This window comes from Taeniopygia guttata, chromosome 1, assembly GCF_048771995.1.
Source record: "Taeniopygia guttata chromosome 1, bTaeGut7.mat, whole genome shotgun sequence".
Classification (NCBI taxonomy): Eukaryota; Metazoa; Chordata; class Aves; order Passeriformes; family Estrildidae; genus Taeniopygia; species Taeniopygia guttata.
Window position 1 is genome coordinate 37,660,575 of NC_133024.1, and position 14,585 is coordinate 37,675,159.

At 38.9% G+C, this 14,585-nt stretch overlaps 2 protein-coding genes across 11 annotated transcripts in view; one reads left to right on the plus strand and one right to left on the minus strand.

The window, feature by feature from the left end:
- The window catches only part of DEUP1 (deuterosome assembly protein 1), a 47,092-nt gene extending 39,462 nt beyond the window's left edge, over nucleotides 1-7,630 (plus strand). For 7 of the 9 annotated variants that reach the window (XM_072927115.1, XM_072927109.1, XM_072927102.1 and 4 more), the window contains one exon: nucleotides 2,963-4,900. In XM_072927115.1, coding sequence (XP_072783216.1) covers nucleotides 2,963-3,133 — 171 coding nt within the window. In that variant the 3' untranslated portion in view covers nucleotides 3,134-4,900. Of the gene's footprint in view, nucleotides 1-2,962; nucleotides 5,135-5,498; nucleotides 6,723-7,262 lie in introns of those variants that run through there. The other 2 variants (XR_012055117.1, XR_012055115.1) reach the window with 2 other exon arrangements.
- A 2,458-nt stretch (nucleotides 7,631-10,088) lies between these two features.
- SMCO4 (single-pass membrane protein with coiled-coil domains 4) overlaps nucleotides 10,089-14,585 on the minus strand; it is a 28,250-nt gene continuing 23,753 nt past the window's right edge. Inside the window, exon 2 of one of the 2 annotated variants that reach the window (XM_072926168.1) lies at nucleotides 10,089-11,181. In XM_072926168.1, coding sequence (XP_072782269.1) covers nucleotides 10,871-11,050 — 180 coding nt within the window. In that variant the 5' untranslated portion in view covers nucleotides 11,051-11,181 and the 3' untranslated portion in view covers nucleotides 10,089-10,870. 2 annotated transcript variants of the gene reach the window in all.

Below are 14,585 nucleotides of genomic sequence, written 5' to 3' on the forward strand. Positions count from 1 at the left end.
TTCTTATTTAAGGAGAAGACATACGTAGCACATATTTCATCTGTTGAAATATGCATCTCTATGGGGTGCACTCCTTCATTTCCAGCTAATGATGAGGCAGAAAGGTGTTTCTCCTTACTGGTATAAACCAAAGAAATATGAGATCAGCTGGCACTGTAGGAATGAAAAAATAGAGTCCTCCTTGCCTTATTACCCAAACAAGTTAGATGGAAAGCTTATGATGAACCCATCCCTATCCAGCTGCAGTTAGAAAACCAAAAGACATAAAAGCAGTAATATCTGAGAAAAAGAAATTCAAAACCAAGGACCATGAATCTCATCTGAGACATGGATTAAAGCACTTTCTTTGTGGTTTTTCTTCCTCCAAGGCCAAAAGTAAAGACAATAAAGAACATAATGAAAGAACAGACCAGAGGCTTGGAACGCAAAATGCTGCTAACAAGGAATGTTGCCTTTTAGACTTGCTTAGATAAAACCTTCTCTCAAAGTGCATGAAAAAAAATGCATTAGGGACCTATCTAAAATCATAGTCTGTGATGTTTAACCCTCGGGTAAGGAGCTGTGGGGAGCCATGACCTGCTTATTCTAAATGATAAACATTCTTCTCTCTGCTCTGAGAGATGAAATGCCTCATTCAGAGTTTACAGTGTATTTCAAGAAGAAACACATCAAAGTACCAGTTGAAGCAAAGGACATTAACAGTTTGTGAAGATAGCTTGATTGTGAGGACAGTCTTTTTCCAATGAGAAGTCAGTAATTCTTAGCATTGTTATGTTGAATTTCTAAGGATCTTTTCTACACAGACTGGCACCTGTGTAAATTTGCAGTCCATAAGGAAAAGTCTAACATGACATTTTTCTCTAGGTGATGACACCTGTTAAATTTGTATTTCGGATTCAGATTTTCCCAGTTTCTCATGCTTCTCACTGAAAGTGTTTTATTTGTTCAGCATTGAATCAGTTATTTCATAGCTGGCATTTAGAAAGGGAGACACATGGTGATTCTTTAAGTTAAGCCTCCAAATCCAATGTATTCTTCATAATACAAAAGCCTTCTTCAAATAATTTAAAATAGTACTAACAATTCTGTCACTGAATCTTGACAACACAAGGAAATGTATTTGTGACCTAGCCCATGAAAGAATAAATGGCATGTAGCCATGGCATTCAGAATGTCAGGAAAAACTCTTAATATGGGAAAAGTGATAATTTGTGAATGGGAAATCATGCACATGTTTATGAAGAGAATCAAAAGCAGGTGATGTCTCTCCATTTTCTTAAACTTTAGAGGATTGGTGTTCTTTTTCTTGCTAGTACAAGTATTGAGAGAGGGTTTTTATGGCAAAAAGTGACCCAATATCTTTAGGTTTCTTATTCATACATGTCAAATTAAGTCACTTTATCTTGCCCACCATTTTAAATCATTCTTTTAGAGGGATTGAGAAAAGGAAGATTCTGCTTTTTCTGTGAATTTCATTTTAGGAGCCCTGTATATCAGGAGGCCTCTCTCACGCAAGAAGGATGGTATTAAACTCAGAATTTATTTCCAGCTGTCACTCACTTCTGTACTTTGAAAAGAAAATGGGTTTCCTATAGGAATTCTCTAAATTTTATCTCAGAGTCTACTACAAAGGGTTTGAATGGATTGGTGCTTTAGAGCATTTTCTAATTAGTATATTTTAGCCTTAAAAGCTGCTAGAGAGCAGTTTTCAATGAAGTTGAAAACAAAGTCCAAATCTGTCTCTAGCTGCTGTGGAAATAGGGAATACCCCATTCTGACATGGTGGAGCCTGGAGTAAAAATTTATGGATGTAATATAATTGGCCTTTTCCACAGACCATCTGAATATTTGAATTCCTGTTTGATGTGCTAACACATAAACTTCAAACATTTTTAAATTCTAGAAAAATCCCTGAAATTCTATACTACTAACTTAATCTGTAACTAAAACTATTTAAGGTATGGTTTAACTAAGATTAAAGATGTCAATCATTTTTCTCAATATATGACAATATAAAAATAGAAGATTACCTCTCTTTTAATATTAAAGCCTCTATACTGTTTTTTTTCAGCCGAATCTCAAAAATTTGTGTCATAAAATTGCATTTATCTCTACAAAAGAAGCATTGAATGTGTTTAAACAGGCATAGTGTTGTTAGTAAAAGAAAAATTATTTCATATTTCTTTTGATAAAGATATTCCAATGAATTAATCTTAGGTATTAGCAATAAAATTAACAAAAATTGGCGCTTAAAAATTTAGACCTTGTTCCAGCAAAGATTCACACATGTCATTTTTATACAGCTCTGCATCTCATGACAACCATCTAAAGGCTGATTATTGGTATGGTTTGTGTCCGAGTCTACTAAATGCTCATGAAATGAAAAGAAGATTTTTCAGTGAATTACTTGCAGTGAACAAAAATTTAGTACATTCACCAGAATGTCAGGGCTTGGAGTTAATGGTATTGAAATGAGCACAAGTTTTCTTCCTTTCCTCAGAAAGTATCATACCACAGAAGCAGAGAGCTAAAATTACAGGAGACAATCAGCAGTATCCAACATAATTATACTCAATGTCATTCCAAAAAAGACTATTGTCCTCTGCCTTGGTCTACATTATGCAAACAACTAACATAGCCTGTAGTTGATAGATTTTGGAGGTTCTGCAGCAGCTTAATTCTGTCTAGTGGGATATTTAAATTTTTAATGGCCAAGCTACATCCTAATGCTATGAATATCAGAGATAATCAAACACAACGTTCAGTTCATGTCATTTAGGCACATGGATGCCTTTAAAAATGCATGCCTGTAAAAATGGTGCTTTCTTGAAGAGGTGTAAAGCATTATAGTGTTATTAGCTGCTGTAGGTCAAGATGTTTTTCACATCTAGAATTTGATAATGCAAACACGTTGTAGCACTTGTTGGTTTTTCCTAACCATGATTTTCTATTCATTGCTCAGTCTCCCCCTGAGATGTCCTTCCTTTCAACAACAGAAAAGTTCCTTCAAGAGGAAGAGAAACATGCAAGAGAATTTGAAGAACGTTTAAATTCACACCTTGAAGAGCTGCAAAGATATTCTGAAAATACTCTAAAAAAATATGCCAGAATGCAGCAAAGCAGGCATACTTAAGCCAGTCACACAATTAAGAAAAGCAAACCAAGTAATCACCCATGAGTTTCTTAGAACTAAAATCTGCAACTAGCTGCTTAATGTATTTAGGCACATCGCCAATATCATGTATTTGTAACACCAAGTTTTCAAGAAAATCATCATTCTCCTACAGATTTAAGTATATTGTAACTTAACTATATGACAAAATAAACTCTGAACATATTCTGAAATATACAGATGGGTTTTGCACAGTTAAATTGTGTGCAGCAGAGACCCTGTTGCAGCACTGTAAATTAAGATACTTAAAATTCTGTAATGTACAAAGGGCCAATAAGTGGAATTATTCCCTTGAAATTAAAATCAACCAAGACAAATTATCTAGATTGTACAGAAAAATAATAAAGGCCTTTACCCATGTCTCAGCTCCTGGCATGAAAAGCTTATCTATGCTCTGGTGATTCTTGGCCATGGAAATAGCCCCTGGGCCTCTGGAAATGCTGCTTTGTGAGAAGAACATTAAAAGACCAAGCACATGTTTTGAAGCCACCCATATTTCCCCTTTTACCAGACCGATAGACTTCACCAGGGGCAGAACCTGATCTCAGGCACTTTACATTAAGACTTTACAATTTTTAAAACCTGGGTTCAAAAGCACCTATTTTGGATTGAAGTTTTCTTACCGTGTTGGTTTGTTGTTTAACTGTATTGGAACATTGAGGAAAAACTTCAGCTTCAGACAACATGTGATCAGTCTTAGGTAACGGCCTAAATTCTTTACATTTTCCTACATCATAGGAAAACTTTATATAATTGAGCAGAGTTAATTCAACTACATGTGCTGAAAATCTGCATAATATTGAGATTCCTTTTATTTGCAGTTCACACTGAATTCTATTGCTGTGCAAGCGAAACAGAAATTACAGACACTGTTGATGAACCACCAATTTCAGTGAATGAGATACTGAAGAACTGCTTTCCACCATATACTGTTGCCAACTTCCTGGGAAAATCTGGATAAAAATAATACCAGGCTGTCAAACTGCTCCAGTTTGTGAGTAAAAGAAGTCTCATTAATATTCAGGACCATGGCTAAAATGTAAATTGTTTTTCGATTCTATATTTCCACTAAGACAAAATACACTACATCATACTTACACAAAATACCAAGATTTTAAATACCACTTTGGCTCAGCTTGCAGTAAAATGAGCAATGAAGATGAGGACATCAAAGAACCTTTTACAGGAAAATTCAGGAAAATTACTAGACTCAGCTGGAGGAACAAGAACTGAATAAAAAGATGATGGAAGGACATCTGAACAAACTAAATATATACATACCCTCAGCTTAGGGGGAGATGCAGTTTTAAAAGAATTAATAAAGAAATTCAGAAACCCCCGAAAATAAAGCTAAATTTTAAGCGGGGAAAGATCTGTATAAGCAAAAAGACAGCAAAATACTGCCTTTCAGAAGAGCAAAAGAAATAGCCAGTTAGCCAGAATCTTTTGCCACTCTCAGATTCAAACATACAAGATGACAGACTGCCCCAGATCTTCCAAGAAATGTATATGTCTGCCTCCAGTTCAGGCATGAGGACAATACTCAAGGTTAGATCTGTGAGATGATGCAGAATGAGTGAATGAAATCATCAGAAATGGGTACGATGGTTTTTTTCCTAAAGGTTTTTAAGATCTGGGCAAGCTACTAATTTTGGCTGATAAAATACCAGAGTTAGTTTCAGCCTGGCTTTTGTGCAATGCCATATAATAAAATGCCTTTGAGAAGCACTGGAAATTGTGAAGTACCTGTATCTGAACAGCCTACTTGTTACTGTTATTGCCTGGTCAGAGAGCACTGTGTCACAAATATGCTGAGACACAATGGATCAAGGTGCCATTTTTTTTTAACACCTACTAAGCAGAAAGTTTGTCCTTCTCTTTCTCAACCAAACAGCAAAAGTTGCTCATCTAACAATCCCCAATGTAAATGAGACCATTGATGCCATAGTATAGAAACCACTGGTTTGTGTTGCCTTTATAAAGGACAACCAGGGACCTGGTTCAGGTAAGGCAGCACGGCAGCCTGGTCTCGCCCAAGCCACTCGGGCTAATCAACACACGCAGACACCAATATGGCAGACGGTCGAAAAGCGTTTATTGTCCTATCTCGTGGGTTTAAATAGTTTTAGGGGTCTTTGCTACGTCAGAGGGGGGTTGGGGGGTCTCAGGGATTAGTAAGGAGTGGAAATTTACCAGGACAGGTGTGGCTACATGCTCCTGGGGCTTCTGGGGTTAATAGATAACGTGGGGAAGAGAGAGGGGGAGGGGTCTATCTTTCCGTCACATCCCGTGGTCTTCCGCTTCGCCTGTCCCTTATCTACTACAGGTTTGAACACTTTAGTTACATTAAAAGGCAGAAACTCAACTGAGCAGGTGAGAGGTTTCTGAAGGAAGATACATCTTCCTGATGTTAACCTGATGTTATGCCAAAAAAACTTTTAATGATGGACAGCAGAAATAATAAAGACTGAGAAAGTACTCATTTATGGACAGGGATTGGACATGGATGTATATTGTTAAAAAAGGAATAATCAGAAGGGTCCAAGGCTATAAATTCCTCAAGACACCAATAAAAATGAAAAAAAAAAAAAAGTATTAATCATTAGGCTCATTTGACAAGACAAGGTGCAATCTTTGGGAGCTGCAAATTGCCCGGATATTACAGAAAATTTCTATTCTACTTTGTGAATAGTGAGGCAATGGAAAATTTTTATAAGCTGCTGGACTTTGATGATTTTTCAAAGCTGTACTGAAAAGCAATTTTTTGGCTCCCAGTTGAAAGACTTGATTTAAATACAAAGAACAATGGTTCAGGCTGCCACCAGCTTTTTTTTTTTTTTTTTTTTTTTGGCTGAAGGAAAAACAGAGGTCAAATGCACGCAGTTGCCAACATGTTTCATCAAGATGTAATTTTGAAATAGTTGGTGGCATAAAAGCTGCCAGAGCATTGCTGTCCAATTCACTTCCCAAAACTTTCTCTGAGGAGGCTGAAAAACCAGTTACTGAATACTAAATAGCCATTTAAAAGTGGCTCACATGAAAGTTGGATATGTAGCGCATTTTCTTCTATTTCTTACTCTCTCATGTATGGGAAATTGAGGAGTATAAGAATGGAAGAGTGTCAGACATTGGAAGAGTGTGAGTACTCTGAGCCAATGTAGAGAGGAATGCAAACTGCAGCAGCAAAACACAGTGCCAAATGAACCCAAAAACAAACAATCATAGGCACAGCTCTCTTGCTTTTCCAATGGGTAGACTTAAACAACAGCCAATAAATTTATGCTGTGATCAGAGACAGTACAGGAAGTGCCTAATCCCTCAGTTCACTGTTCTGGCTTTATTGTAGTGGAACTGGTTCTAACTCCTGGTTTAACAGCGCTACGACAGCGCACAGAATCAAGCCCACCAGCACTTAATAATTCCAAGCTCAACTAAACACCACCAGTAGGAATGAGAAGGAAGCCAGACTGCTGAATGCATGAGCCAGGTGACTGCACATCTGCAGTCTGTCCTGCCAGCCATCAAAGCCTGGATTACACAGCCAGCTCAGGTATGTGATTGACTCCTCTCACTCCTGCTGCTCTCTACTCCTGCGTCTCCCACAGACTCAACAGCTGTCAGAGTGCACTGGGGAGAAGGTTCTTAGCTTGTAAATTCCCCTCTGGCTTTACAACCTACAACAGCCAATTACATCATTCACAATCTTTTTCCTTTCCTGTTTAATGCCATTCAAAATAGCTATCCACTAGATTTTACACACAAACTGCCTTGCACTAGGAAAATCTGGGTTTTCTCTTCTCACACACAGCTTCTGCTGAGAAAATGCTAGGTTAAACAGAATTCATTGGAGTTGGGTAAACCAGTGTGGGAACTGTGTATTGTTTTTTCCTCGCTGTGGGGATCAGATCTCAAAGTTCACTGTGTTGGAGTTACTCTTTAATCACATGGACACCTTCAAATCCATAAATAGGCTGTAATTTAATGTACTGCATTTAAGTTTCTGCTAGTGGATTGAGCAATGCCCCTAGACTGTGATATGCTGCATTCCTGTGTCCCTTCCTAAACCAACAGATCAATCTGTTTCTTTCAGCTCTTCCACAGCTACAGGAGTGTTCAAAGCTGTACATGATCCATCTGGACGCTGAACGTAAATGGTCCAAAAAAAGAACAGTGCATCTTCTCTGGTGTGTGCATTTAAACTGAATATCAGTAAAGTAGATGTTTTCGTGTAGATGGATTGAAACATGAGACCAGGAGCCAATCTCTCTGAGTTCTTAAAATACGTGTAGTTCTTCCTTCAGACCACAGGCAGTGCCACTGGCTTCTCTCACCTGGCTATGGGGAGCTACGGCCATGTGTAAGGCAGCTGGGCATTTACCCACTGCAAGAATACTTGACACGATCGCTTTGTTTTCTTAGCACCTTGCAGACATTTATAAAACTCCATTCAAACCTTGATGTTTAAGTATTTGACTCAGATTTGATTTATGCTTTGAAAAATCAGGTTTTAAAAACTGCTTCTATAACTTGATTTATCAGAAGGCAATGGCAGATTTTTAATGACTTCACCTGATAATGAGCACTCTTGGAAATCATAAGACACTGCTGAAGAAGTGTCTCAGCATGAGTTTTCTGGAAAATGCTTGTAATAAATCATTCAATTTTGCCCACAAGCTACTGTATGCTGGGAAAAGGTTTGAAACTCTTATTTCTAAGACATTTTTGAAGGCAACTGACAGTTGGAGCAATACATACAGTTAAAAAAACAGAGGCACTGTTACACCTTCAGCTGAGAAGCTCACACAAGTTGACATTTGGGCAACCACCATTTATTTATTTCCCCATTATTACTCAGTGATTTTTGACAGTTTCTGTCTGCAGAGGCTTCATACCTTTTTTCCAAACCCACATTCTCATATTCAGTACAAGTACAAGGGAATTTGGTAGAAAATGTCAGAATCCAACTTTATTGTTTACTAGAGAAAAAAATACTGGGTTTTTTTTTAAGTTGAACTGTGAAATCAATTCCAGCTTCTACATAAGGAACTACTTAAAGAACCATTCAAAAAGTGTAACACTATTTTCCTCTCAATTAGCACTCAGTAAAATTGCACATTTCAGAGAATTTAAATACACATCTTTAATTAGCTATAGGTTCATATTAATAGACATTTGTCTCTGAAAATATTATTATTGTGACCTGAAGAATTTACAGATGACAAGAGATAAAGGAAGGGCGTAAGAAAAAATCAGCAGAAATGTAACATCTCATTAGAGGAGTAATCATAAGTGTTATCTAGCCCAACTGACATTTTACCTATTTAGTTGTTATCAGCCAGTTCATCAGTTCATTGCTTTTATGTCACAGACTCAACTCTTGCAGAAAATGAAGGTGGGGCAAAACCACATGACTCTGAACAATTTTGGGGAAGGCTCTCTGAATTATAAGATCATTGCCTGGGCTCATAAAAAAACTCTGCAGGTGGAAGAAACTGAAATAAGCTACTACTCAGAGATGAGGAAGTCACAGGAACTTCATTAAGAGCCATCACAAAGTATTACAGAACAAGAAGAGTCAGAAATCCCTGGCTAAGAATCTATGGAAGAGGACAATGAGGAGGAATCTGCGCAAGAGGTTATCAAAAACTGCACTTCTATTTTAGACACCCAAGACACCAAGTACACTGCAGGACATGCATATTTAAATTGCACACACTTTTGGTCACTTGCTCAGGCACAAATTTTATTCAAGCTGAACAGCACAGTTGAAAAAGGTGCAAACTACCAGAGCTCCACTGCAGCCATCCCTGACTGAGGATAAAATAAAAATAGGACAAGGATTTGGTGCCTAGGAGAACAGAAACAGCTGGGAGATGACAGACTAAGCAATTACTGTTAGAGATTCATCATTGGAGAGCTCCCCAGCTGAAGGAAGCGGTTGTCAGTGCAAAGCACAGATAATTTCAGTGTCAGCACACGGCCCGCTGAGCACAGGGGTTTGCCAGCAGATTTCCCGCTGGCCGCTCCGCGGGTAAACGCTCTTGCAGTCAGACCACGCTGGCCATGCTGTCTGTGCAGCTCGTGCAGATATCCCAGCTATGATGCAAGCTGCGGGGGGGAACAACCTCACAGTTCATCCAAACTCTTTCTTTAGGTTTTAGTAAACTTTGTATGTCAAAATCATCTCGATCTTCAGGGCCAGTTTTATTCTAGACACTCCCAACAGCAGTAGCACCAAGTCAGGAGCCACAGCCACCCTTGCGCCATCAGGTATCTGCATCATTCCCAGTTTATAGCCAGCCATAGGCTCACCCTACTGTGGGATTATGGGCCTTAGCTTAGGGCAAAGTACACTGCAAGGACCTGCATTTGCTCACCTGAAGCGTTTGTTTTTTTGTTTTGTTTTTTTTTTTTTGGTAAAGCAACTTTGGATGGCAGCAGTATTCTGCACAGGAGCAGTACATGGGGGTGATGCAGGAAATACAGCCCCCTCTTTCATTGGCACCTCAGTGAAGAGTCCTGCTGACTTCACTGGGACTATGCCTTAGACAAAAGACTACACATGAGGGAAAGACTCAAGGGGTCTTTAAGCACAGAAATATTTCCTGCCATGCACCAGTGCATCAGAGCATCATGTTCTTCCTTCTTTGGCCTGCATTTAAGCAGCAGTGAGGAGTTCTCAATCTCCTTTCCCAAAATCTTCTGAAGGTTAATGCCTATTGAGTGTCTTATTTTACTTGAATAAGAAAGGGCTGTAGTAGAATACAGGGTCATTGGGGCATTTTGATGAGAATTTGCAGCTTAATTTCCTAGAATTAAACTGCCCAACCTGTGCTCACAGGTTCCTTCCAATGAGGGGATGAGGACCAAAGTTACAATGTTACTTCTCCCTTCTTAATAAAAGAAATAATCAAGGTTTTGTATGCAAAACCACCTTTTTATTGCCACTTACACAGTTTCAAATATTGAACATTCAGATAAGCAACTATCTGTGTTTATGTACTTTGTTATTAGTTACTTCATCATAACCTGGCAGAATCTCCATGTCCAAATTCTGTACGATTCCATACAGCAGATCCTGAAGTATTCACTTTGCATGTTGGCATCTCACACCAAAAAGAAATTCTTTTTGAGTGAACTATATAGTGGTTGATGAAAAAATTATTACACAATGTAGGCTTTCACAATGTCACTTTTTTTTTTTTTTTTGCAAAATAATTTGAAGATTCCTAGTAAGACTTCTTTTGTTCAAAAAATAAATATATCCTTTCTGAATCAAAGCACTTCATATGACATTATGTACAAAGAAGAAATGTACTTCTTTGGAAGTTCTGAAATAGACATACAAGAGCTCTTGGGAGCAACATTATCTGTAACAGTGATAAAAGCTGAAAGCTGATTTTTTACAAATTTATAGCAGAACACGATTTCCTTTTACAATATAGAGCTTCAAACAGCTTTACGAAAAACACCATTTTTAAAAGTCTGAAAGGCACATAACTGGACCATAAAACGTACTGGCACATTCACTAATACGTTTTATGTTACATTCCTAAAGAGAATCTGTGGGACTGTAGCCAAGAGAAAGACTGAAAATACCAGCAAGATCCTTTGCAAAGTACTAAAAGAGTGGCAGAGAGTTCCTTTTGGCTCTTGGTAAAATTAATATCCCAAAGCTAGAGAGTCTGAAAAGCTGCATCATTCAGTTGTATTGGGACGAGTCGCTACATAAACAAACACAACAATCAGCAGTACTACGACAGCCAGTGTGGGAAGCACCACGGTGGTGATCTGTTGCCGGGCCTCTTGCATTGCCTGTTTTCTCTCCTTTTTATCTTTGGAGGTCTCTTTTTTGGGTTTTCCTCTAAGCTGCCTCATCCTCCTCTTTGATCTTTTTTTTGCTCAAATGTGGGACCAAAGGGAGTGTAACAGCAGAAGATTGTCCAAGGTCTTTTGAAACAAGAGGCTGAAGAATTCTTTTTCCACTGAGTGGTTGGCTGTGCAAGAAACTGCAAAAGAAAGAAAACAATTATTTTGAGCAAGATCTACATATATTCCAGTCATTAAAAACATTTGCAGGTAAATCTTTCATCCAATGGACACCAATGCAGCTTCTTTCATAGAAACAGAATCATGGAGTTCAGCTCATCCACACAACACTTTCCCCATAAAAAACAGAGCAGTTAGTTCATCATAGTGTGTATCAGTCCAAGAACCCTGAACTTTTATCGTACTCTGTTCAGCCAGAAACAAAGCCCAGCACCATACATTTTGTCCTCCAAGACAAATAAGATAACACAGCTAAAGACTTAATGAAAGTAATCTGAATTAGTCTCAAATGAACACAGCTGTCCATGGAGAAGGCAGGGAGGAGGGTCCCTGCTCAGGGGCTGTGGCTCCCACAAACCTGCAGAACAAGGGCAAGCTGACACACCCTGACAGAAGCATTTATCATCCACAACAGGTATTTACTGGCATAAAGGGTACTCCAATAGGAATAAATGGGGAGAAAGAGATGCTTAATTTAATACTTCTGGTTCTGCTGCCATACAGCAATAATTACTGGTATCAAATACTGAGTTAAATTGAAATAAATTATGAACTCAAGTTTTTCCATCACTATAATATACTCAAATAAAACATATGTAGAAATTAATGGGCTACTGCCAACTTCCTCTTTTCTTTCCCTCTTCTTAATATCGAAATGTAAAGATGACTTTAATGTGATGCTGTAAGTGAGGAGCATATATCAGCAAGCAAAGGTGCAAAGCTCAGTTCACCCCAGACATGACTTCCTCTTGATGTGTCATCTCTGGTTGATGCTAAAAGCTGTCTTATGACTACTTTTTTGAAATCCAAGAAGAGGTTTTGCTGAGAGTGAGATGCTTTCTTTTGGTGTTACCACTCAATCTCATTTGTCAGCCTGATCACAAAAGCAAAACAGAACTAAAAACACTCACAAAACAAGAATCCTCACCTAGAGGTTATGTGCAGCTACAAAGGACTTTTCATCGTTTCTCACAGGTAACAACCTGCCTGCTGTGAATCTCATCCAGGCAATTCCTTTGCATCATTTAAGATACAATGTGGAATAACTCTGCTAAACTTGGACTGATAGAAGTGACCAGACTATCACAGTAAGCCTGTGGTACTAGAAAACCAGCAACAAGGCACAGAATCAATACTTCTGGCTTTATATGGTCCATCCTGGATGCACTCTAAATAAATAAATAAAACCAAAACAACCATAAAAAACTCCAAATCCAACCAAAAAAAAAAAAAAAAAAAGGCTCAAGCATGAAAAGATCGTAGTGTTCAGCTGGATTAATCAATTCTATATCCCCTGCCTATACATCTTTCAGGAAGTTGTTTTCTGACCATAAACTTAGCAAATTCAGCTTGAAGTCTGAGGCAAACCCTTCATTTTGGTTTTGATAGAGAACAAAAGGAGAACTTTTGGTGCCTAGGATATTTTTCAAAAGAGGAAACTATAAAATTCAAGTCTTAAAAAGAATCATTTCCTTCTGCATGGTACAGCACTAGGATCAAAATATGTAACAGATTTAGAAACCAGAAGTGGTCAATGAACTTAACGATGGAGAAGCAAACAGATTGGATGCCACAACTACATACAACACCCTGTTCCCGTCTTTTAATCAAATGGTCTGTGTAATTTCTAAACTTCCTTAATTTTCTTCTCAGCAAATCTTCAACACTTCCTGACTCAGGGAGGAGCTTTTGATATACACCACCAACAAGCCATGGGTTTCTGGTGTGGTGGTGTCACTTCCCTAACTCCTGAATTTCCACTGGGGCAAAACAAATTTTTTACTCCTTCCATTCCCTCTCTTGCTCTGCTCACAAGATTTATTACCAAACTCTAGAAAAACTACTATGCAAAATAGAGTTTTACATTTGTCCTTTGGGATAATTAGCCAACCAGAGCATTTCAGACTGCGTTTTGGTATTATTTTCTGTTTTCACTGTTAATGTAGTCTGCAGGTTTTGTATCTGGATTACCCACAAGACCCAAGAAGTGATGGACAGTAAAAGCCTCTGGGACCTTCTGTGTACCACAGTAACAAAGAGGAGTTGCCATGAAACCAATCTCTCTAACAATAAATGTATGTCTTGCTCTGTGCAGCATCACTTACTACCCAGACACTAAAAACATCAGGATGGTTTTTTTTTAAGTCTCTTTTGAATGTATATTTCGTTCTGAAGCAGAATTATACCAAGTTAATTACATACACTGGCTAACATCTGACAGCTTAGAACAGAAAGCCTTCCCACAAATGTCAGCACCACTTGAATTGCAAGCTGGCATTCTCCAGTTTGGGAATCTGGCATCAGTCTCCAAATAACGTATCTGGTAGACTGCATTACTTGGCTTTGCTACTGGCAGAGATGGACTCACACAGAAACTGACCCAGAGTTTCCAGAGAAATGAGCCTTAGGCTTCTTCTTAACTGAACCATAAAATGGAAATGGCGAATCTCTGCAAATTGCTTCCAGGGTCCTGCTGCCACCAGGTGCCCAGCCATGACTGCCAGGATTGGACAGTTGCTGCAAGAGAAAACACTTTCCCACAGGAAAAGTCCAGGATGTTGTAGATTCTGATATTTTCATCCTAGGATGAAACAGCCCTGAAAAACCAGTGTTCAGCTGGATATGAGGAAACTCTACAGCCCATGTTGTACAAGCACATTCAGGGTGCTTTACACTGCCGAGCCCCTTACCAGACCCCGTGGACTTCACTGACTACTAAAAATTATGGGAAGAAAGAAACAGATCCATAAAGCACATCAACAGTGACAGGGGCAGGATTACAACATTAGGGTCTTGTTCTCTGTGGTGTGCACAGTCCATGAGAACAAATTATCTGACATTACTGAGCTACATCCTCCCTCAGCCATCAACCACCCTGCTTATGCTCTGGGAAGGCTGAATGCCAGTGAAGAGAGGAAGGAAGTAACACAGCATTGGGATAGGTGTAATTAACAGTCTCATTAGCACTGCTCACTTAAAACATCTCAGAGCAAGCCACTATCAAAAGGTCAATGAGAAAGTGTTGTCCCACAGGCACTTCAGTCTTGTGCAAACTCAAACCTTGGACCAGCTGCAAAAGAACTGGAAGCTCACTTTTCCTCCTCAGACAGAAGCCAAGTCTTCTTTCCATGCCAGTCTCCCTTGAACAGGGGAGGGCTCACAGCCACAGGCTGCACACATCCCATTCTCCTAAGGCTACTTCCCATGGATATTAATGGCTCAACTGGCCCAAACATCTGGCAAGGGGGAAAGTGATCACCCAACTGGTTCAACTACTGCCTTAACTGGAAAGCCAGCAACTCCCTCAGCTGGGACACAAGGAGAACATCAACAGAAGGGATTAACACTCTAGCAAAAGTGGTAT